Below are 26,294 nucleotides of genomic sequence, written 5' to 3'. Positions count from 1 at the left end.
TCCCTAGTTTTCACTCTAAGACACAATCATCACAGTTTATTTATTATCTCAGATTACATTTACCTTTTGCAATTATTTTTTCTTTATAAGAACTACTGCTAAGTTATATTTAATATTTTGTATTTTATATAAGATCAAAACCAAGACTGCTTATTTGAATGCTATCTGTGTATATCTCGTAAAATTATATTTTAAGTTCTTAGCTTTGACTCTAAGAATTCAACAAACATCATACCATAGATGTTATTCCATATTGTATATGACAATTTTAAAGGGACTTTTTTTCTGGACTTAAAAATATGTTTTATTTTATGTGTATATGTATATATGTATACAAATACATACACACACACACACACACGTGTGCAAACATGCACACTATTTCCCTAAACATGTTTTCCTTCTAAGAACTTTAAGGTAAATTAATTCAAAATAATAATCAGATCCTTTTAGGTGCTCAAAAACATCTAAGCATTCCTCTCCTGGGTCAGTAAATCACAATCAAATTGCTTTCAGAATAATGAATGGAGGGGACCATCTCCATAAAACAAATATGCATATATCACCTCACACCTGTCAGAATGACCAAAATCAACAAGACAATAAACAGGTGTTGGCCAGGATGTGGAGAAAAAGGAACTCTCATGCACTGCTGGTGGGAATGCAAGCTGGTGCAGCCAATCTGAAGAACAGTATGGAGGTTCCTCCAAAAGTTAAAAATAGAACTACCTTACTTTCTAGAGAGAGAGGCAAACCAAGAAACAGTGCATTTGCACTACCAGGTATTTACCCAAAGAATACAAAAACACTAATTCAAGGGGACACATACACCTCTGTTTATAGCAGCCTTATCTACAATAGCCAAATTAGGAAAACAGCCCAGTGTTCCTCAACTGATGAATGGATAAAGAAGACACACACACACACACACACACACACACACACACACACACACAATGGAATATTATTCAGTCATAAACAAAGAAGGAAATTCTGCCATTTGCAATGACATGGATGGAATTAGAGAGCATCATGCTAAGCAAAATAAGTCAGTCACAGAAAGACAAATACCATATGATTTTACTCATATGTGGAATTTAAGCAACAAAACAAATGAGCATCAGGAAAAAAAGAGAGAGAGAGGCAAACCAAGAAACAAAATCTTAACTATAGAGAACAAACTGATGGTGACCAGAGGGGAGGTGGGATTAAGGAAGGCACTTGTGATGAGCACTGGGTGATGTATGGAAGTGTTGAATCACTAAGTTCTATACCTGAAACTAATATTATCCTGTATGTTAACTAACTGGAATTTAAATAAAAACTTTAAAAAATACACATATGCAAAAATATTCACATAATTTTAATTGGTTCATAGACTCCACCAAGCTTGTTTACTAACTCAGATTAAGAGCTCCTGCTTTAGATGATTTTTGTTATTTTACCCTCAAGTGTTTTCATTTGTAAGCAATTTGTAAGTCTTTAAGAAAGAACTAAAGAATTTGTTTGAATTCAGGTAAGCAATTTCAACTTTTTATGACTTCCTCTTCTGAAAAACATTTCATAATCTTAGAAATCAAGGTTGAGAAAATCATATAACTTATTTTATAATCTTTGTTTCTAGAGTCATTGTTACCTATAAGTAGTAGTCCCAGAGGTACAGATACAAGGTCAAAACCACTAGACAGATTTGTTAATTTTTTAAAGCTTCTGACCAATATTTAAGTTTACACATTAACTTTTCAAGTTTGGAGATATAGTGTGCCATGTTCTTTCTCACAGAGGCCAGTGAGTCAGACTCTCGGTATCCCACTGACAAAGAAGACTTCATTATTTTGGACATTGACACAATGAATCTAGCGAGAATTCTTCCCAAGCCAGCATATATCCTTTATTACGAGCGAGCATGGTAAACATCATTAATACAGATACACGTCTGTCTTGCTTTAGAGATGACTAATCTCATGACCTGAAACTTTGGGTAAAAGTAAATTACATGGTGGATTTTCCCAGCCTGACTGAATTTGAATCAGTACGCTAATTTACGCTTGAATGTATGTGATCTTTAGAGGCCAGATAGACTTAATAAATATTTATCTTACCATTAATTTATGCATTTTAAGTATTAAATTTTGAAAGAAAATAAATTTCTAGGTTAATAAAATAGTGCAATTAAATCCTTTATTTATTTTTCTCATTAGACTGAAATAATAAACCAAATGGACAAAAAGAAGTCAATAAAAGTTTTAGCCTGAAACATTATTTCTCAAAGATAATGTTAAGATATTATGAAAATATGCACATTGCTTGTAATTGAATAGCAGAAAATCAATGCATTTACCTTTGAAAAGCAGAGGTATTCATTGCCTTCAAGCTTCAGTTTAGGACCTTAGCCTATGAGCTGCTGGTCCTACAAAGATGATCTTCTGGTTTTGTTATGAAAGAAAATGGAAGAATCTCTACATAAGGAAAACTTAGGTCATTTCTATCTCAAGCTGTATCTATTCCATAGTGTACATGGAACACATGAATAGTTCTGCCTGTCATTCTTTGCCAGAGTAGAAAACAGTTTCCAAATAAAATAATCTGAATTATCATAAAGCCAAAAATAAGAATGAAATATTTGAAATTATAATTCACTTAACCAGTGAAACCTTGAACACATTATCTTCTTTAGTTGGCGATTTGCAGTCATCTTTTGCATATTATATTTAGCCAACAACCAAATTTTAATTTTTAATTAGGAGACATTAAAATATAATTAGCAGCAAATAACAGAGTGACAAAGCTACAAAATCCATAAAGGTCAAAGGAAGCAGCATCTTTAGCCACAGCAAGAAGTGTTCTTCCATGAATTTAGGTAATCATGGTGACCACTTCACCTTCTCCACATTCACCTCCAAGGCAAATTTTCTAGAAGCAACATTGCTTTTTGAAAATAATAATGATGATAGTAATATAGGGATAGCTGTCAAAACCAGAGAGTGTACATTCTTCAGAGTCAAGAGACCCTCAAACCTCAATAAACACCATATATAAAGGAACATAGCAAATTTCAACACAGCATACACACAACAAAATTAATTCATTTATCAGAGACCAATACAATTTTGAATATGCATTTTCCAGAAGGAAGCAGAGGGCAACAGTGACCATCTGCAGCTGTCAAACCTGTGGAAGTGAAACAAGGCATTACAAAATTCACACAATATATGAATTATAAGTGAAAAACAAATGCTTTATCTAAAAAAAGTTGGTTGGTGGCCCAACATATAGATCTCTATATGTATATATTTATATATTTAATGATAAAAATCAGCTTGCATGAGGGTCATAGTCTATCTACTTTGAAGTTATATCACACATACTATAAGCAATTTACAGAATTTGTCAGGTTTGCATATACAGGAATTGCAAAATGAATTAAAATACATTGAAATATAGAACACTCAAAATGTATTTATATAAACCTCCCAGGATTGACAGGGATTGGCCGTAATCAGCACTTGCCACCATTGAACAAGAACTATAATCAAGAAAAAGGCAAAAAAAAAAAAAAAAAAATCCGAGAAAAAAGAGAAAATTAAAAAAAAATCTTTCCTTTATTATGTCTTATTTAAAATAACGTTCTCCTCGTTGACTCGCGATGTTGATGATTTTGTTGTTGCCCCCAAAGCGGGGTTTTGTTTGATGATAGTTTATGTTCTGTCGCTTTTTGATTTCTGTTTGTTTCCTGCAGGTAATGTGTCTTTTACTCGGAAATCAGTGGTATCCGTAGTAAATATTTACTATACAGATGACGTTCAGGCCAATCCCTGAGCAGTCAGGTGATGCTTTAAGTAGCCGAAAAAAAAGGGGAAAAAAAGAAAAAAAAAAAATAGATCTGGCTATTAGAAAATGTCCTATCACTTCACACTAATTTTCTTGAAATAAAAGACCAGTGATTTGCCCAAGAAAATGTTATGAACAAAGCGTGTGATAGCCTCTTCATTTATGCTTCCGGAAGCAGGCGCTCCTTGGGTAGGTAATTAGAGAACAGTGGGTGCAGAGTGGTGCTTGGAGTTTAGGGTCAACTTTGCTGTCCGCTCCGTAGATTTTACAGGCGATTTGCTCTTTGCTTTAAGAAGAGAAAGTGATATTGGAAAAAAGTCAGCACTTTAGATTAAAGCAAAGCACCCTTCACAAAGCCACAAACAAGAAGCAGGACAGAAAGTCCATGGCTTGTAGCTATCCTCGCACCTGCGGAAGAAGTTATAAGATATTCGCTCATCTTGAAGATTTCCAATGCTCCTTATTAGGCTGTTTTAAACACATACATATATATATTTAATTAGCTCGCCAGCTTGGCTCTGGTGCTCATGAATGTCTTGGCATGCACTGCAAATAACAACACATACAAAGTATTTCAGTCCCAGGAAGTTGGTCTTGTTTTGTTTTGTCTGTTTTCAAACAATGCCATCCCATGATTGGGGAACCCTGAGAGGAACGAATCCACATACTCTTCCCTCAAGTAATTCTTTAAGGATCATTCACTATAGTCATTTGGTTATTCCTCTATTGGTACCGAAAAAACGCATCCCCTGTTTTACTACTGCGTAAGCATAAAACCACAGGAGTAGAACCAAAACACAGCAGCAGGATTCTCAAGGGCGGGGAGAATGTGTTCTGGGATGGGTGCATGAGGGGTTTTGTTTTAGAGAAAGATCTTTCTCAATTGTTTACTCTTGAAATCTTAGAAAAGTAAGTGCTATCAAGAGTTGGAAATTTTTGAAAGAGCTTGAGGACACTGTAAGGGAGAGAACTAAATGGAATTCTTGCATTTACTTCTTCATGCATTTAATTCAGTAAACTTCTAGCTACTAATTATGTATTAAATACCTTTATTTGTAAGAAAGCAAAAATGTGATGAGGCTCTAAGAATTTCTTTCTTTTTTGGGGGGTCTTTCTTTTCTCTTTCTTTCTTTTTAATTGGAGATAGATTGAAACAGTTTGAAGGGGTAAGGGCATGGAAATTCAATCTTTTGAATATTTCTGCTAAATTATGTTCAGGTCCATATTGCCAAATGATAAAAATTGAGGCAAAAACACATGCTCTCAAAAACGTCACTGTAGAATAAACATTTGGGGGTTCTAAGATGGCCATTTAGTAGACTAAATCAAATCATTACTGTTTTGATGTTGTTGTTGTTGTTGTTGTTGTTTTTGGTTAGTGCTGCCATTGATTGTCTTTGTTTGGTAGTTAGCCATATATTTAACACAGTATCTCCTCATAGAAACCTAATGGCTGAAGACCCTGCAGTTAATGGTGAGTCTCTGCAGGGTGCCTTCATTCAAGCCGGGTAAGGAGGTTCAACAATGCAAAAGTGATAGGTCATGTGAAGCTTTCAGCACAAAGTTCATGCAAAGGAAATATATACAATCCATGTAGAACCACTAGCATCAGAGCTTTCCAAAACTAAATATGTATTCTTGTTACCTTTTGAAGAGAAATTCTTTGACAAGGATTCATTTAATCAAAAAAAAAAAAGGAAAGGAAAAAAGAAAGAAGGAAGGAAGGAAGGAAAGAAAGAAGGAAGGAAAGCAAAGAAAGAAATGATTACATGGCTCTTTGAATAGCCAACTGCACTTGACTTGACACAAAGTATGTCTGATATTGAGTAAAGGTTCAAGAAATGCTAAGAGCAATAAAAGCAAGCAAAATGATTCACTCTTCAAGAAAGATATTTTGTGAAATAATGGTTTCCTTTTCAGTGTAGGCATTGCAGATTGGCTCACACTTGCTCAGGTCATGTATTTTGCTGCCCCTTCCTCAAATAATCAACCCTTCATAGGGAATGCCTGAGCCCATCATTCCCAAAAAGATGAAGGGAACCGTTACTTCATTTTGACCCAACATTTCCAACCATACTATGTCCAGCATGTGCAAGTTAAAACAAAATTTACATAAGCAGGATAATCAGAAATAAATCCAATTGCATACTGTAAAGAGTATTTTAAGGCTACTAAAATTTTGAATGGCCATGAGATATGCAATATGCTATTGTAACATAGTATTTTTTTTTCTAGTAATCATTCATCTGCTCTAGATACATGTATTTCCTAGCATATTTCCATTAAATGAAATGTATTCCTGTCAGGACAATTATAAAGCTTTTTTATCACCCTCTACATTAGATTCTAAAGCAATTTTATCATCAAATCACTGATTGTTTTTCTCTTCTGTTTTAGGTCTTGAATGAAGAAATATGGACTCCTTTATCTTTGTAAACCGAAGGGCTTAGTGAAAACTAAGACTCTGAAATGCTGTCATTTGTCCTGTGTTCTTTTAACAAATAATCATCATAGTCCTTTCCATTCAGATGTACACTATTCTGAATATTACATTATTATCAAACATGTTATTATACTCTATTCTATAGAAAGTTATTATTTTTTTTTAAGTCAAACTTTGGCCACTCATCATGCTTTAGTCTTACTTTCACTGATAGAAACATTTTACTTTTGTGAAATAATGACAGCTAGGACTCAGTTAGGACCCCTGAGCTCCAATTTCTTCTGCTGCCTCTCATTTCTAAGATCCCAAATAAGAAACATATTTGTTCTACATTTTCTAAATTGAGCATAATAACTGTGTGTATATTATTTTTTTTCATATTGGTATGACAGACATTGTGTTGGATCACCTATTTTGCTTTATTTGGTTTCTCTTGCCTTATGCCCAGGCCGGGCAGGGTGATCTGTTATTCCCTAATACGCCCATGAATTTAAGCAACTCTTCCCTTCAAATAACCTGCATCCATTTTGTGTGTTCCCACCAGCCAGTTGTAATTTCACTCTCCTCTGAACGTCACAGTAGATGGGCGTTGCCTCTCCAATGGCCTCATCATGGCCTACATTGACTTGTAATTCATTACATTCATAGCTTATCTCACTGATTACACTGTAAGCTCAGTAAAGGCAAGGGACAAAACTTAAGCAATTTTTTTTTTATGACTCTCAATGTCTAAAACAATGCCTTGAAAGTTTTAAAACTTTTTCCCTTACACAAAGTTCCCTGTGAAGAAGAGAGATATTATCTAAATTATGCAAAGAAAATGTACAGATAGCAGGCCCAGAGAGAGGGCAGCCTAATAGAACTTAGAGATTTCTCTCTGACTCAGAATGCCATTTCATGATGTCCTTTGACTTCTATTTAATAACGATGACTTTCATTTGTTTTTATGCTTAAAGATTTTCATAGTGCTCTCTCAGGTGTAATTCCCCAAGCCTTTGTAACACAGGAAAGGTATTTTCTCCATTTTGCAAATGGAAAAGTCTACTAAGTCTTCTTAGAAGTCTAAGGAGTGCGGAAACTTAGCTTCCAGTTTTCAGCTCTTCTAATACCTCATGCAATAGCCAGTGTCACATCACCTTCACTGAGATGTGGAAAAGCAAGCCTTTCTCAAGAGGCTGACTGTGACAAAAGAGAGTTTGGCTAAGGAGAAATACGAAAAAAGAAAAAGAAAAGAAAAGCCTCAAATATTTTATCTCAATTATTATTTCAAAGAACAAAAAAAGTCCATCTGTTGCTTTAAAAAAAAAAAAAACCCAAACAAAAAAACCCCAAAAAACCAACCAAACAAAAAATCACAGCACAGGAGTGAGACCTTGGCATTCTGTGTAATCCGGTGGAGATGGGCTGCAGTTACACCACATCGTAAGAACCATTTCCATCAAGAGCTCAGTCCTGCATCTCCCTGCCTCATTTCACTTAGCACAACTTCCCAGACTGCAAAGTCGGCCTTGCCCCTCTCATCTGTCTGCCAGATGGAAGAAGTTAGCTCCTTTTAGCACCTTCCTTTATAAACTATTCCATCTTGTAGTGCCATTTCTTCCCTGCATGCACGGTCATGAGGCTGGAAGACACTGGGCATGTTTAATAATGTAGCATCCCCCTTGTTCACATCAATTTCCAAAATGACTAAAACACATTGGGCATCTACTATGTGTCAGGGAATATGCACTAGGTAATTTGCATACATTGTCTTAGTTCATCCCCTCAACAGTTCTGTATAGTAAATGTATAGATCAGGAGAAAATATAACTCAGTGACATGGAATAACTCACCCTAACTCACATGGATAGTAGGTGGTAAAGTAAAGAAATGAAGAAACAGCAATGCGAGTCAGATCAATTTAGAATAAGGACGTGCTTTTTTTATGAGACTCCCTGAGGCAAATGATCTTCCTCCATTGTCTCCACATCTGTTCAATCAAGATGTGAAGCTATTATTTGAATGTACATTAATCTTTTCAGAGAAAAATGCACTGGCCATAACTGCTTCAGAGAAAAAAAGAAAAAAAATTGATCTAACATTTCTTCTCCCCAACTCAGAATTGATAAAGACGGGATACAAAAACATCATCAGACTTTTACTTTTCCTAAACATTAATAAGACGTAAAGCTTGCTTTGTTCCATACAGTGCACCAAATGTCGTATGACATAATAATATTTTGAACTTTTCATATGATAGAATTTTAGAGCTTAAAGGTTCGTCCAAATTCATTTAAATATTTGAATAAGAGTTGGCTCCACCATCGTTCCTACAAGTCTTCTTTTTTTTTAAATTTTTTTATTGTTATGTTAATCACCATATATTACATAATTTGTTTTGGTGTACTGTTCCATGATTCATTGTTTGTTCATAACACCCAGTGCTCCATGCAGAATGTGCCCTCCTCAATACCCATCACCAGGCTAACCCATCCCCCCAGCCCCTCCCCTCTAGAACCCTCAGTTTGTTTTTCAGAGTCCATCATCTCTCCTGGTTCCTACAAGTCTTCTTCTAAGCACTTCTTTTTCTCCAAGCTTTTTATTCACTTTGATAGCCTAGGACTAAGAAAGTTAAGCTGATTGTTTTAAGGTGCCACCACTAGTTAGTGATGGAGTGAGAAAGACCACCTGAGCTCTTGTCTACCAGGAAAAAGCATCAGAAGAGGATACGGGTATTGAATTCAAAGAACTAAGTGGAGTGTTTACACAACTATCTAGACAATTTATCCCATCTAAATTATACCAGCTCTTCAAGTACTCACTTTCTCTTGGCTGTGAATATTTTCTGATAGGTAAATTTCCCTGTGAGTACAACTTTTCATTGGTTTAGATATGAGGTACAGTCAATGCAGGGCATCTGTCTATAAATTGGGGTATGATTCTCTTCTTTTTCCTATTTGAGTATCGAGTGGAGTCAAAGGAACAAGAAAAGAAAAAGAAAACAATTTCTCTTCTGCTATGTGGCTCCACAGTCTGACTCTGGAGTCTTTATTTTATAAAAGTGAATATTAGTGAGGCTTATCATCTGAGCAAACCTAAAACTGAAAATGCTCCAATAATAAAAGAAGCATCAGTCAAATAATTTTGTCTGTAAGGAGCTAAGTTTATAAAGAATGGAGTGTCCATTACAGCTCTAGGAACAGACAGAGCCTTTGACATACTTCTCTTTTATTACAGATGTCAGCTTCAAGAAATGAAAATAGCTGTGTGAGAAAATTTGAGCTAGCTTTTAATGCCATTTTATTCAGGTTTGCACATACTAAATCACTACTTAAGGGCAAAGGTCAAATAATAGGATGATTTTATCCTATAATTTTTTGAAAAGAATATCTTTTTATTAGAATTCTTATGGATCCATTGCCAATTTCTTCCAGAAAAAAATTTTTTTTTAAAAGAAATGTGCTTCATTTTGACCTAATACATAAATTGCCTATTTTATTGTGCCCTGGCATGTTGGCAGTAGCTGTGTAAATTTCCCTTTCTCTTTCCTTTTTGTCAGCAAATTTATACCTCTGTTCTAGTCATGAGGACTTTTCTTGTAGCTGAGGGAAGGAAAAAAAAGTGCAGATGCTCATGTACACAAACGCTGATTGCCAAGGTGCATGGCTGATACGCCATTCACCACAGAATTTTCCAGACTCTATCCGTGGCAGGATATCAGGGTTCCTACCTTCTACAGTGACTCAAGAAGGAAGTAAAGTGATGGTTCCTCCCACCTGCTAAGGCCATAGTGTGTCTCCAAACAGCACACTAATTGTAACTCATTCATCTAAGTAAGACTGATCTTGGTGCACACAGGATGAGCAAGTATTTCTTGAACACTTGGTATTTCTTTACCTCTGATTGTGGTCTCAGGAGGTCATTATAATCATTTTCCAAATTAAGGAGCTGAAGCTGTTGAACCTGCAATGTGTTCGAGTTTACCCAGCTAGTAGGTGGTGCTGCTGCAATTCAAAACCAGTTCGGTCTCAATCTACAAGCTAAGGTGCATCACAATTTCCTCTAGAGATTCTTCATTACTGCAAAAAAACTCTCGACTCTCAATTCTGCCTGTTGGAAATATTTGGAAATATGAGCTGCTTTGACAAAATGGAATGGAGAACAATATAAATTAGGGGAAAACAAAATGTTTCCAGAGAGTGAAGTTTTTAGTACCATGTACATTTAATAACTCTTTTAATGCATGGATAAGAATGATTTATTATTAGCACTACATTTACCAGTACATAAATAAACGCTGCTCCGGGGCTTGCAACTATTTACTCATGGAGTTTAAATATACCTTTTGCATGTGTGTTTTCATTATTAATTAGCATACTCCTTATTCATAATGCAAAGGTAGATATTAATCCACATCTTGTTGGAAGGATCACAAACTCCCTGTTAGGGACTACACACGCACTTACAGTATTGTAGAGCAATGCCACATTTCTCAAAGGGCTTAAATAAGCACATTCAATGTGGGGAGTGGAGGAAATAATGAGGACAACTGGGGTCAAAGCGGGATGGCTCTGCATCAGAGCGGGCTGGACTAGTGTGCCCTGAGTGAGGACTCTCATATACAGTGCACCACAGCGAGAACTATTGACTGCTGAGCGGAGAGAGAAACAAGCTGTATTTTCATATTTGAGCCATCACTCACTAGTTGGTGAAATAAAGGATCTCTCTTTCCGCCTACACTCTTGCTGCACTGTGACAGAGATGCCCCTCTCCAACATCAACAGAGAAGTATCCCTCATCAAAGAAAGAAACACATCTCACATTTTTAGAGAAATGGCAACTGAGACACTCAGAATAAAGACACAGAAGTAAAGGAAAGAGAAGGAAAAAAAGTTGCAAATGGAAGATTTCAATTTTCGCTCATCTTCTTATATAAATTGGAAAGTTAAGATAGCAACATACTTCATACAGTAATTTGCCTACATTTAAAAATTAATTTTAATTGTTCAGCAATGTTTGCTCTTGAGGAAAAAATTACTTGAGGACCTAAGGCCAACGGGTTATAGAAAAACACCAATTATATAGCTTCAGAAAACACACTTATTTTAACATAAGAAAAATGTTTTAAGACTTTACCCATATATTTTCCAAATTTGAGCCAAGGGTTGTAGTTTTACCTTAATCCAGCTATTTCAAAATTATCTAAATTAGAATGTTTTATAAATGAACTTCATAACAGAAATGACCTTAGCCATCAGAATTAAATAATTAACAGAGATGAAGCAATATACATTTTTAATCCTTGTCATTTTTATCAAGGCAGGCAGGTATAATAAAAGTACATAGTTGCCAGGGACTGCTCATCGAACTTCCTAAACATAATTTGATACTAAATATAATTTTCAATAAATGAATATTGTTGTTATAGTATGCAACGAAGGATGACCCAAGTGTATTCTCCATTAAAACGTAGGTGTCTGGGTTTGTTTTGTTAGAAATTGACCAGATTACATAAGAATTCATGTATCTTCTCAGCAGTGGTATTATCCTAAGTGGTTTGTCCTATACATAAACCAAAACATCATACCCAATCCTTAAATATCTATTTAACTCTAATTACATGCTAAACACAATGCGAGACACTGAAATAACATAAAAAAATTCAAGACACAGTTCATATCTTCAAAATACTTATATTTTCAGACTGTTGGAAATTGAGTTTTTATATTCTAAAGGGTTTTTTTTTCTATTGAGTAGTTGTGTTTCTACTGCTTGCTCCATAAGTGTACTATTTTTCAAATTAACCATTTACAGTGCTAAGAGAAATCAGAAAATTAATAAATTTATTTAATCAGAAAAATTAAAACTCAAATATGTTCCAAATGGCTGAAGAAGATGCTGCTAAGAATGTGTCTCTAAAATAAAACATATAAATAACACAAGAAAGAAATCAGTCCCATAATAGACCCCCTCATTTCACACTGCTTAAGACCCCCCCTTCTTTACAATGCAGAGTGGCTGCGTTACTTAATCTTTATTAAAATGCTCGTGTCTGTGAAGATAATGAAACTGCTTAATGTAGTTTCTTACTTTTTATTTTTTCAATGGCTCCACAGTCATCAGCTTTGTGGGATGAGGAATCCTAACTCCTAGTTTTGCAATTTGCTTTAATTCTAGCATTAAGAGTTTAACCTAGCTTGGTTTTTTTTTTTTTTAATGCACATAGGGTTTCGAAATTCATGCAAAAATGCTCTCTCAGACTTTTTAAAAGACATATTAAATAAAACATAATTATCATTTATAAATCTTCCAGGGTACTAATTTTCCTTGACAGTACCAATGACTGCACCATTGCTCTCCGCTCTGAACTCCCTCTGAATTGGGGGTTGAATGAGTCATACTAGTGAGAAGAAAAATGATTGCATGATATTTAATTTATAGACTTTACATGTGCTTGATTAGTTTAATCAAGATAAATTTATCAAGGTCACACTCATTATATTCAGAAAAACAAAAAGAATAATTCGATGGTCAGATTCTTCATCCAGCTCCCAGGAAATAACATACAGTGTTCTTAATTTCAAGGCTACTAGCAATTTCCAAGTATGCCACTTTCATAGTAGTACTTTTACTACATATATATGCACACACGTATACAGGTATGTATAAATGTGTGCATGGGTACATACACGTGTGTGTATGTATATTTTTAAATTGTCACTACCTCCACAATCACACCCATTATTTTACTTTGTTGAACATATTTTGTTTGTTAGTTTTCTCTCTCATGAGCTGTCACTGGTCTATCTTTTTTTTTAAGATTTATTTATTTTAGAGAAAGAGAGAGAGAACACGTGGGGGGAGGGCAGGGGGAGACGGAGAGACAGAGAGCATCCCAAGCAGACTCCCCACTGAGCATGAAGCCCGACGGGATGCAAGGCTTGGTCTGACAACCCCGAGATCATGACCTGAGCCGAAATCAAGAGTCAGATGCTCAACTGACGGAGCCACCCAGGCGCCCCATCATTAGCCTATCTTTAAATCTGGGAAATTTTAAATAATGTGTTTTTTTCCCCATATAACAAAAGCAATGGATTATCATTGTATAAATGTTAATTATACTCACAAAATAATCAAATAATTAAAAATCATAACATCTTGAATTTTGATGTACATTTTCATATATTTATCATCTTTCTATGCAAGTATCTCAGATTGACTTAAAGTTTTGTATTCTTTATTTCTTACTTTAATATTTTGTGGCCTGTATTTTTCACATTGTATCCTGTACTGAATCTTATCTAATTTCATTAAAACTTGATTTTAGAACCTGCGTAATACTCACTGCATGGTTTTAACATTTTAACACATTCAAGTAACTTCCTTACTTTTGGTCATTTGGGTATTTGCTGTTTTGGGAAGGCCTCTGTGAGAAGCATCTCCGCTCATGCCTCTGGGCTTGCTTCACTACTATTCTTTTTGGAATTTCCTTCCAGGAGCATCACCTCAGGTATGAGTGGGTCACAGGGTCTAAAGCCCTGTGACTGTCCTTCCAGATAAATGTTCCTCCAGAAAGAAAGTACCAATTCACCGTGTAAGTAATCATATAGCAAAATGCTTGAGCCACTGTAACGTTGATGATACATGTTAATTCTAAAAATCTTTGCCAAGATTATATGTTTCAAGTTTTAAAAAAAGACTAGGGTTTTGACTGAGACTGCATCAAGTCTACAGATACTTTTGAAAAACCTGACACATTTACAATTGAGATTGTCCATCCAAAAACATGCATATTCATTCATTTATTCAAACCTAAACTCTCTGAACAAAGTGTTCTAATGGTCTTCATATTTAGATTACTTGCAATTGTTTTTTAAAAAACTAGATATTTTATACTTTTCGTTGTTGTTACCATTGAAGATTATGTATTAAGCCCCAAATATTTTCTATTTCCAGTTTTGCTGTCAAATAGAGAATTAAGTTTATTTTGATATTTCTCCTAAATCATTTGGAATGGATTACATAATCATAGCATATGTAAAATTGAGATTATTTTCTTCTTTTCCTAAGTATTAGACACACATATTTCCTTGTCTGCTGTATCACTTTTTACTTAAATTTGATTTAATTAAACAAATGTTTTGAATTACTTATAGTAAAATGTTATTTTCACTCGTATATTTTGTAACTTTAAATCTTCAAAGCCTCGGACCTCTGATTTTATGCTAATCTTTCTCTGATTTTTCTTTTCTGCTTAGCTCTTTAATTAATTTGAGTTCATTTGGATACATATCATAAATTATAATAATGTTTCCTTTTGTCACTTATTAATTAAATAAATCCTTCCTTAATTCTTATATTTTTAGCTCATCAGATATTAAAATATTTTATATAATTTGAGGGATTTCCAGGCTTCTTATTTTCTTTCATCTCTATTTGTATTTATGTTCCTTTATTACCCTTTTAAATCATAGTTATTTAATAATATGCTTTAAGATCCTATAGGTAAAAAGGAAGGAACCAACCATTGCTGAACTCTTAGCCAGGTTTACTCTGATAGATATTTAAAATACATCACGTCTCTTAATGCTGAAAATGGCCCCTTAGGGCATATGTGTTAATATCTGTTTTATAAATTATGGCTCTTGAAGTTCAGAGATATTTTGTACAACAGCTCACTCAACAAACAAGCTGGGGTTTACTGGGTTCTAAACCCATTTTATTATTTTCTTTTTAAAGCTTTTACCTGTTCTTATGTTTTTAGATGTATCTATGATCATTTTATGACTTTAAACATTCTGAGGGTCTTTTTTGAAAGCTTGAATTTAATTAAGTTAGCAGCCAGTGAGCATAATTGTGGTTTCCAAGTACATGCTGTTTTTTCAGGCCACACAGTTCAAATTCTTAACAATCCTTTGGAATTTTATTACGCTTTACAGTAAGGATCTAGTTACAACCTTGGGCAAGACAGCTGGTCACTAATATATTTAGTACGGTTATATAGGGGAAAATTTATCATCAATTAATGGCATTGTGACCGAAGTAAAAAAGAGAGTTCTGAAATTATACATGATAAAACATTAGCCAGGAATGAATCCTTCTTTAACTCCTCACCTACACTCACCCAATAAGGAAAATATGCACCACAGCGGAGCCAGGTGGTGTAGACCATTTACTCTCAGCACCTCATGGCTCCTAATAATAATCAGAATAATAAAAAAGCATATGCAACAAGATTAATACAGCAACTAATTATCATTTCTTGAGGCTTGATCAATGCCAAGCTCTCTCTGCATATGATTTCATTTAATTCTCAAAACTTGGTGAGGTTTACACCATAGTTCCCATTTAACAAATGAGGAAAGGGAGACATGGCCAGCTGTGAGTGATGGAGGTGACTTGGGAAGGGCCTTCCTCCTTAGTTGCTGGGCCCATGGCCCCTTGAGAATGAAATGAATGCACCTGTGTGCCTAAGGTGTTAGGCTTTAGGCGACAACAGTGTTCCTTGGGAGAAGGGACGCTTGTCTTTTCTAGGACACGTGTTACTTTGACCAACAGAATTAAGTCTTCCAGCAACTTCTCAAACCTTTGGTTATCTATCCAGATAGCTGCTCACCTGGCAGCTGTCTGATATCTCAAATCATGCAATCATTAGAGACGAGCTTACAACACGGGCAATTCTGCTTTATGTCTCCTCAACTACAGAGCTCCCGGCAATCACAAGTGAACCCTAATGTGGCCAGTGGTGCATTGAAAAGCCCTTCCAACATAGAGCTGGGCCTTGGTTTTATGGACTCAGCTAGTTACTGAATTTCAATGAGTTAAATATGGTTTGCGAGCGAATTTAGCCAGTATAGACTTTTAATCTACTTAATTCCGGTTCAAACACAGCTCTAGCAGATCCAGTGGCCTGTATTATCTAAAGCACTGCCTCAAATCTATTTTTCACCTTATTCATAGACACTTGATTTACATAGCAGCCATTTAACCGATGGAATTACAGTGATCAAATTAATTTAACCTGTGTAAGCAGCCAAGTTGGATCATTTAAACCAAAATCAACATTGAGGTCTAAATTATATTATTGGCTCGCTACCGAAAGGCAACACACCCTTTCCTCATATTTTAAATGAGGAAAACAGCCTCTTGCAAGACCCTCAGCCCCTCCTCTGCCTCTCCGCACCACCTTTGAATTCTGTCTCAAGATCATGCTTGCTAAATCTGGCCATTTTTGGAGAGGAGCCATGTTTATCAGCCACAGAGGAACTTCGGGGAGCTCTTGGTTTCTGGCAGCTGTAGCAGCAGCTGCCTCTCAATGCTCAGGTTCAGCTCACGGTGAAAACACAATAATCATATTTTGGAGTTCAGAGAATCAGCATCCCTGCTGAGTGACTAGAGACTCCACATGTAGAAACATAACTACCCCTTAACCACGGCCAGTTTTTCTTGTTAAGTGCCGGCTGTTGATCACCGGAGCGAAGAGAAGAGCTTCACAAAAGTCCATCTCAATTGCAGAAAATAATGGCAAAAGACCAGTTTCTGTACAAGTATTTTGTAGCATCACACTCATGCATGCATATCTCATGGTAAGTGATACAAATGTTTTCCTCATCCATAAGAACTTTTTAGAGCTAACGATTTTCGTAATTTGCTGCACATAAAAATGCCTATTTCCGGTTCTAGATTCAGAGACTTTCATTCAAAAGGTGCTAGGTGGAGTCTTAGAATATGAATTTTTAACAAGCTCCCTGGTGAGTCTGGCTTGAGTCGTCTGCAGGGCACTTGGAGAAACACTGTTTCGAGTCTCGGTCAGTTTTGGAATAGTGGTAGTATTATCTATTTATGCAAATATAATTATAAGGAAGAAAATAAACACAAAGATTTACTGTCCCTGTCTGTTTTCCTTTTCTCCTGCAAACACGAACTCCATCTGTTCTAGGCACCTGGAGGAATACAAATGCAAATTGTAATGTCTGCAGCCTAGAAGTTATCTTGGGTGACCAGCTACCCCGAAGTGCCTGAGACCGAGGCTTCCCAGAATGTAGGGTGGAATCCAGCCGGGAAAGGAGGAAAGCCCTGGGGAAGACTTCCTACACTACAAGCACAACAATGGATTCAAAGGAAGCATAAACAAGTTGCTGCCAAGCCTTGAAGGAGGAAACAATCAATTCTAAGAGGATCCAAGGAAGCTTTACAAAAGAATTTGCATTTGAGTAGGAACTCGGCTAAGAGGGAAAGACCCACGCAGAGACAACACATTTGCACAGTCACAGAGGTAAGACAGTATCTGAAAACATTGAGGAAATACTAATTAAGAAGATTATGGGCGTGAGGATTGCGAACTCAGGAGAAACAAGGCTGGAAATTAGACCATGAGAAAGTTTGTGATGGTGCTTTGGAAATAGTAATTCATACTTGCTCTGTTGTGATCTGTTCGGTGCATTAGAATTTAAACAGGCAAGGTATTAGGAGCTGTTGCAAGAGACGGGGAAAGTGAAGAGGACCTATGTTGAGAACTAAGTCCCTGTTGGGAGGAACAGAAAAGATGCAGTTGTTCAAGGATATTTTAAAGAGACAGTGGGACTGAATATTGAATTCCCTGTGGCAACCAAAGGAAGAGAAAATAAGAACGTTTTCAAGGTTTCCACAAGACCTGTGTTTGTGATGATGTGAATAAAAGAATTTGGGAACACCAGAGGAAGAACATTTCTTTTTGGTGAGGAAGCTAAGATAAACTCGGTTGTTTTGAGTATTTGTGTTTAGGGGCCTCACCACCCTAAAACCTAAAACGTTGTACCCTCAAACAACATTTTTTCTTTTTTTAAATCTCTCAGGAGTCGATGTCAGTTGGGCTCAGCTGAGCAGTGCTGGTTGACAAGGCAGCAGGGACTGAAGTTAAAGGCTGGGCCGCTTAGGCTTCACTCAGTAAAGTGGTCTCAAGGTAGTTGGACTTAACTGGTGCCTGGCTTCCGAGAGGCCACAGCTGATGCTGCCTGCCCTCAGAAAGGCAAAATCTAGACTTGGCATTGCATGACCCGCCTAACTGCTTCATACCCTACTGTCAGAGTGGCCACAGGGCAGCCCAGGTTGGGGGGGCGGGGGGACAGGTGCCACATCCCAGTGCGCGCAGCGTCAACAAACGTGCAGCCATCACTACCCTGCCACCGTGCTTGTGGAAGGCATATGTGGAGACGTACTGGGGGACCAGAGTGAACCCTACCTAGTCTGGCTCTCCGGAGAGAATCAGAATTGGAAACGTGAGTGCAGGAATTTTGTGGGGGAAAGTTAGCAGTCAAAATCTTAAAAATGGGTGATTGGATCAGGAAGTTGAGACTAGAACAGGACTGCATTTACGAGAGGCGTTTGGCGGGGAGAAACCAACAGAGAGCTCGAACTCTAACAGCCAGTCGGAGGACAGATGCTCCTAGCAACGACGCAGGACAAGAGAGGAGAGGTGAGGGGACAGGTTTGGAGACTGCAGGGCTGGCAGTGGAGGAGGCGCTAGGAGGGGGAGTGGGCGGCGGCGCCCCCTGCCGGATGGTGGCTGGCGGCTGGGGGAGGCAAGTGGGGGCTGGATTCAGTCTGGTTTGCCAGTTTTCCAGGGCTTGGGGAGGGGTCAGTAGCAGGGAAAGAAGACAGGAACACAGGGAGGACTGGAGGGGTGGCCTATGGAGGGCATCTTTGGCTTCTGGAAGGAGGGTGAGACAGGAAGACTCAAGTAGAGGATGGGTAATATAGTGTGAGGTCTTTGGGGAGGGGAGAGGCTCAAGGAAGTCTCGGTGTTCTCTGTGAAGGTGGAATGAAACCCCGGCCAGAATCAGGAATTCTTCCTCCTCAGAACATCTATAGGACATTTCTTCTAATGTTAGTTATGAGTGCACAAAACTGGAGAGAGTTCAAAAGAACTGGAGGTGAGAAAACAAGGGGTTGCAAAAGCCAAGTTTTGTTTATCTGTTTGCTTTACCATTTTTCCTCATTGTTTTGTTTTTAATCATGGATTATCAAATGAATTTAAAAGAAGATGTCATAAAGGTAAACAGTTTAAAGCAGGAGGGTACAGTCACATGCTCACTAACTTTTGGAAAAATACTGGAAAAATATGGGACTAGCTATATTAAATGACAGTTAAATCTTTTCTTTATCTTGCGGTGTATAGAGGGAAATAGGCTCTTTTTCCATCTTTTTTTGTGTAGATTTCTGCTTTACAAAAACTGGTTAATTGTATGACAGTTTGAACATTATATATATATATATATATATATGTATATATACCAAATTACTTTCAGCCAATACTTTTCCTGAATAGAGACAGAAATTCTTTGACAGAAAAATACTATGAATTAAGAATTGAGTAATTCAGCCCAAATAATTTAATCAACCAAATCTAAGACTATCATGAAGAGAAAAGGCCAGATAAACCAGCCTTTTGTAACACATGTACCATGGATAAGCATGCCTCCTTGTATCAAGTGAAAACAGACAAAAGTCTACTATTGCTCTTGGCCTGTAAAAGCAAGATTTTAATTTTTGTGTCTTCATCATGTCTTGCCTTTACTAGAGTAAGAAAAAAAAAGATGCATGATCAATGGAATTTACAAATATATTGTTTGCTCACAAATAAAAATATACACTCCTTGAAGAGAGGAAGTATGTCTCCCATTTTTGTGTCATTGTGCCTGGCACAGAAGCTCTCAAAAGGATGGAGAGTGAATAAAGGAAGCATGAGTATTGAAATCAGCTTTATTTGGATATAACCTGAAAAATTATAAAGCAAAATTATAAACCAGGATGTAGGTATTACAGTGAACCTACTCTATACATATCCCTCCCAGAGACTGTATTTTATACAACAACTGTGCAAGCACAGAAACTTCCACATGGACGGGATGGGTGGCTAGGTTACCCCAGCTTCTGACCTAGAAGCTAAAAAGTATTATTAAATGTATCAAAAATATTTTCCAGTATTCACTGGTAGAAAAAAATAGAAATTAAAGATTTTGATATATTTCATATTAATCTTTGCTATAAGCAGAGGGCTTTGGATGCATATAGGCTTTCATGAAGTCAGTTTCCCTTCTGTCTTGCTTTAGAGAAAGCAACAAGCAAGGCTTGGTGTGGTGGAAAATAAGCAGTGATTTCTGTTTGAAAACTGTTAGAAGACATTGAGAGTTTTACCATTTAGCTCCAATCACCACACCAAGAAAAATATATTAAAATAGATAGTTTTAGAGTATATTATGTCATCTAAAAGTAAATAATTTAGAAATAGGACATTTCATTCCATGCTTAGAACCCTCCACTGGAATAGGTAATACATTTGATTTTATTCAACGAAACAGATTTATGATATCTAGTTTGGAATATTCTATGTAGGCTAATACTTTGACTTTCATGATTTGGAGTTCTCACGAATAAGGTCCTAAACTGTCTGCTGAAGCTACTCTGTAATTTTGCATATAGCGTCTGGCTTCTTTTTTTGTTTTTTGCATGGAGAGGGGGACAATGTCTCCAAAAACACTGACTCTTTGTCAAACAATGGCTACAAAAATTCTAACCATTAGGCGCATATATAAATGTATTTCTGTGTGCTATATATGTATATGTGGTTATACATGCATATAGGTATTTATGTACATATACATTCTAGCTATGGTTTTATTCTTTAACTTGGAAAACGAAAACGATGAGAAAGAGGAAAATGAAACAAAGCCACACAAATTGAGCCTTAGCGGGGGCTAAGAGACTAGGCTATTTATTTATCAGATTGGCAGAAACTGCCATGACCAAGGGATGCTGGGATACTTGCTCACCTACATTTAAAGGCAAGGCAAGCAAACTTCCAGGGACCCTTAGTCAAGCTGCCTACAAAGCATATCCATTAGCACGTGATGCACGAGTAGGAAACCTAGGTTGACACACATTATTTTAAAAGGGCATATATATATATATATATATGTATTTGAAATCCTCCTAATGAAATGACCAGGTTTTTGTATTTAATGGCTAAAGTGACACTGAATGTTAGCAATGTAATTTTCTATTACCAACAGTAGTATCAATAATTCTTCAGTGATAAAGTGTAAAGGAAAAACTTAAAGAATGATAAATTAAATATTTTTCTGCTCCCTTCATCCTGTAATATTACGTCAAGTGTTTGAACAAAATACAGAACAGTCACGGGGTTGTGCAGGGTACTGCTCATTCCAAGAAGTCTTTATCCCACATCAAGGTTAAAACTTCAATGAGTTTCCATTGGCTGAGTGATTGCATAAATTAATGTCATTCAGACCAGCTTTAACTTGCACAGCTGACTTTGGAAATGTGTGACTAAGCTCCTAAATTGGCATCGGAGGCACATTTACCGGAGTTGCCTTATCTCTGCACCACTTACTGCCTTTCATCCCCCCCTCACTTCCTCCCATTATCATCATCACTTTCATCACAGGCAGCTGAAGTTTCTCCTTCAAAATCAAAAGCCCTTGGAGAACAATCCTGCTTAAAGCTATGGGCCGCTGAAAATGTGTTGTCTCTTTCATTTACATTTTGATTAAGTGAAAGTCTCTTAATTTGGCCATTATCAATACATAAATCTGTAGAGAAAATGAACATGCATTTATAATGCAACCAACATTACATGATTTACTGTTCTTATAATGTGTAAATACAGAAGGGGGGAAAAAAATAGTCCAGCTCTGAGGTCCCCTGGACATGAAGCACTGTCAGCGACTAACAGGGCAACTCACATCCTCTGTGAAGGCAAGCCTCAAGCTCCCCGTGTCTCATCCCATCATTATTTCAACTGAACTAGGTCTCCAATTTTAAAACCATCACACATAAATCTGTCTACTCGACCAATCTTCCCGTGGGAAGGTTTGTGAGTGGTAAAGTGAAAGGCTCAAAATGGGTTTCCATACCTGATTGTGGACTTTGTTTGGGGATTTTGGCTACCCCTTGAGGGCTGGAGGTGGAGTGCATTCGCTGGTTGGCAGAGCTGTGGATGCTGCTGGGAATAGCCACTGAGACATTCTTGCGAGGCTTCATATCTTGCAGCCACATGGGCGAGGCTTCGAAGGCCTGCATCCTCCTGGCATGGCTGTTGGCATTGACTTTCAGGTAGGCCTGGGCTTTGTGTTCCTGTAGCTCTCCGTAATTGGCATCGGTCACCCTGCATTCATATAAGCCTTCATCCTTTTTCCTCACTTTGGAAATCTGAAGCTTGTGAGAGATGTCATTGCCTTGGACTTTCACTGTCTGAAAAATTGCAGGTAAAAAGAATAAAGTGCTACATCATACATCAAACGGTTTTGTTCCCACATTTGCTCCTGAGCTTGCTAATGCTGGAAAATTAAAGGGTCTTAATAGCCTCACAGCCACAGTCAGAGAACTATTTATTTTCTCAACAGTCAAATATGGAGGTCATATTTATCCCATTGCACTAACAACTGGCTTCACAAAATCATGGAATAATTAATTCAATCCAGACAGTACCAGATTCTATTAGCCATGTGGTCCTCATTTCCCAGGTTCCAGGAACAGTCCTGCCATTTTCCAACCATGAGATTGACCTCTGCCTGGATAGCTCAGTCAAATGAAGCACAAACAGAATTTGGTAAATGATTTAGTTTTATAGCCTCTTTTCTACAGGCTACAACTCTGAGAGATCACAAAATTATTTTGTTGGTCACAACAGAGTTTGAGAATGTGTTTTTATCCCTGCACTGGGATGCTTTACTAAAGGTACTGACAAAAATAGATGTGAATATTTAATATTCTACTCAAATGTTTGGTGCAGTCTTACCAAGAGTCTTGGGGTGGTATGGCTCAGGGTACAGATTAAGGTCACCTGGAGTCTTATGGTCAGAATGCATACCCCCTGCCATGGTAGGGTCTTTATGCTACTGGACCTGGAGATGCCATCAATCAGACACTGGTTTGATTTTCAAAATTAAAACTGGCTCTCTTATTTCTTCTACTAATGTTTATGCCAGATTAATAGCAAAATTAAATATAAATATTAAAAGATTATAAGTTTGTATTATGTGTAATATACATGAACACATGTATATCCATAAACATCCTTATCAGAACAGTTAGGTTTTACATACATCATATATTATCCATGATTGACAGGATGATGGATTTCATAAGACACTCAGGATTTAAGGATTTGCATGATTTTGGAAGACAGAGAAATGAAGTAAAGAAGGCATACATTTTCAAATGGCCATAAGTAATTAAGAAAACTAGGGAAATGTTCATTGTGTTTTACATACAGAGTTATATATATGAATAGTTATCAATATGTGAACCATAACCATAGTATGTATTTATTTGTATGCAAAATTACATATTAAGATACTCATACTATGAAAATAATGGGGAATAATAGTTTCAAATATAGTCTCAGTTGAGTCTCCTAATAAAGTTTGAGATAGTTGGAGTACTTATATGATTATTATTTTACAGTAGAGTAAACTGAGGTTTGGGGGTTTGGGTCCTTGATTCTCAGCATTGACTGTACATTAGAATCATCTAGGGAGCTTTAGTAAATGGTCTCATCCGGGACACCTGGGTGGCTCAGTCAGTTAAGCTCCGACTCTTGATTTCAGCTCAGGTCATGATCTCAGGGTCGTGAGATCAAGTTCCACACAGGGCTCTGCCCTGGGCATGGAGCCTGCTGAAGAGTCCCTCTCTCCCTCTGCCCCCCCTCCCCTCGCTCTCCCCCTCTCTAAACTAATAATAATAATAATAATGATAATAAAGAAAATGGCCTCATTTGGATTAATGTGGAAACATTAAGCTTGCATCTCAAGGAGGCACAGCTCCTATCAGTGTTTGATAAAAGCATTCCTGAGAATTCTAAGTTAACAACTGCTGGTTTAAGACACATGACCAAGGTCACCTTGTTAAACAGGGAATAAACTTCTTTCTGTGTCAGTCTGTAACCAGAACTTTTGCTGATGCACTAGATATTATGAACTTTTAGCATAGATAATACTGTTAGTGGTTATGTGCATGATCATGTATCTTAACTGTATGGCTCCCTAGTTCAGGATGTGTGAGGCTATTCCTTACTGGTCTTTGGAGGATATAGTCATGGCCGAAGGGTGAAGCATGAATAGTCAGTGAACAATCTAGCCACTACATATATGTATAAAAATGAAATAGTTAAGGTTAAGTACTGTCAACAATTGATTTTACCAGTAAAACCTTTCTAGCACTGTATGAAAACAATAATTTCTGTAATATCATAATATTTGAATTGAAATATTCTAAAAAGTGAGTTTATGAATATAAATTGTAGTTTTTGGTTTATGTCTTATTTTTGTTTGATATTTGCTTCCATGTTGAGATTATACACTTACATCACAGAATTTGGTTCTATTAAGTACAATATATTTTCATACTTTTAGGTATGATATAACTGCAATCTTATACCACTTTTTTACTATTGTAACAGCTTCAGAATAAATTTTCTTTTTTAATATAGGTCATTGGATTTTTAAATTCTTAAAATGAATAAAGAATAAGAATATATACTTATATATATTCCTATGTATAGCATATATGCTAAGCAGGCCTTGTACTTTCTGACTTTATATAACTATTTCATTTCTAGTAATGAAAACTCGCTTACTATTTATGAATGAGTTAAGCAGTTCTATCAACATAAAGTGATTCTAGGAGGCTTCATTGGTGGTGTAGTAAAAAAAATACAATTTTCTTTTTATTTCTAATTTCACATAGCATTATTTTTTTTAAGATTTTTATTTATTTAATTGACAGAGAGAGAGAGAGAGAGAGAGACAGAGAGGGAACACAAGCAGGGGGAGTGGGAGAGGGAGAAGCAGGCTTCCCGCTGGGAGCCTGATGCGGGGCTCGATCCCAGAACCTTGGGATCATGACCTGAGCCGAAGGCAGTTGCTTAACCAACTGAGCCACCCAGGCGCCCTTCACATAGCATTATTAAAAGTCAAAATACATCTCTATTTTCAATAGGTCGAACTCCTCCAATTATGTTTTATATTTACATTGCCTTATGGTTTTATATTTATATGATTTTGAGCATTGTCATTAGAAATACATTGCATGCATTATGAATCACAATGAAAATTGTGTTGTTTTCAATACAATTTCAACATCCTGTTGAATTTTTTCCTGCCTAGGAAGATTTTCATAAGTTAGTGTTTTACTTCCTATCAAAGGATAAGTTTTTCTGTGATTTTGAATGAATATTAGTATTGCAGTCCTATATCCTACAGTTATGTAAGTGCCAAAAAGAGAAGAAGAAAGTGTCACACTCCTTGGCTGGCAAATGATTCTCTAGTAATTGTTTAAATATTTACGATATTGAAATAAATAATTTTATTGTATCAACTCTAAATCTGCTTCAATTTTTATGTACCCAGTAAATAAGAAAGAGAAAACTGGATCTCGTCTTGCGTTCGTGAAATTGCCTTTTTCCGGGACAATAAGTTAAAAGGCTTTTAAAATCCTAAAATTCCCCTAATTTTCATCTGGGGCCTGCCTGGCAGCTGACAAAGGCAGGCGCCCCCTGTCGCCTGTCGCTGTGATACTCACACTGATCTTGGTCCCGTCGTTGTCCGGGTCTCGGTCGGGCACCAGCTCCACCTGCGGGAGAAGGAGACGATGCTCAGACTCGGGACCCTGACGGTCCCCGTCCTGATCCGGAACGCAGCCGCGCCGAGCCAGCTCGGCGAGGCTCGGCGAGACCCAGTCGGTGGTAGCAGGAACGTCTCGGTTGGGGTGATTTAGAAAAGAGACCGGCGAGGGCCAGCGCAGCCGCAGCCGGCGGGTCTGCCGCGGAGGCCAACTGGGCGCGGGGCGGCGGGACCGCGCGGGGGCGCTGCCGAGTCGCGCGCGCTGGGATGTGGATCCCGGACACCGCGGGCTGGTGAGGGCTGGACTCCCCGAGCGGGCGCGGGCGCGAATGGAAGTTTGCGGGGACAGGAGTCTGCGTCTTTGCCCGGCCTGCCTCCCCTCCCTGGGGTCTCTTCCAGATTTTCTTTTTTCTCTTGGG

At 37.2% G+C, this 26,294-nt stretch overlaps 1 protein-coding gene across 4 annotated transcripts in view; it reads right to left on the bottom strand.

Moving 5' to 3' along the window:
- Positions 1 to 1,869: 1,869 nt before the first annotated feature.
- VSTM2A (V-set and transmembrane domain containing 2A) overlaps positions 1,870 to 26,294 on the bottom strand; it is a 28,030-nt gene continuing 3,605 nt past the window's right edge. For 2 of the 4 annotated variants that reach the window (XM_027574328.2, XM_027574330.2), the window contains exons 3-5: positions 25,835 to 25,885; positions 22,168 to 22,504; positions 1,870 to 4,117 (exon numbers count right to left, since the gene is read on the bottom strand). In XM_027574328.2, the coding sequence (XP_027430129.1) occupies positions 4,029 to 4,117; positions 22,168 to 22,504; positions 25,835 to 25,885 (477 nt within the window). In that variant the 3' untranslated portion in view covers positions 1,870 to 4,028. The other 2 variants (XM_027574329.2, XM_027574331.2) reach the window with 2 other exon arrangements.

Source organism: Zalophus californianus, chromosome 12 (genome assembly GCF_009762305.2).
Source record: "Zalophus californianus isolate mZalCal1 chromosome 12, mZalCal1.pri.v2, whole genome shotgun sequence".
Lineage (NCBI taxonomy): Eukaryota > Metazoa > Chordata > Mammalia > Carnivora > Otariidae > Zalophus > Zalophus californianus.
The sequence above is the reverse complement of the archived record's forward strand: the minus strand, read 5'-3'. Positions and strand labels throughout refer to the sequence as shown.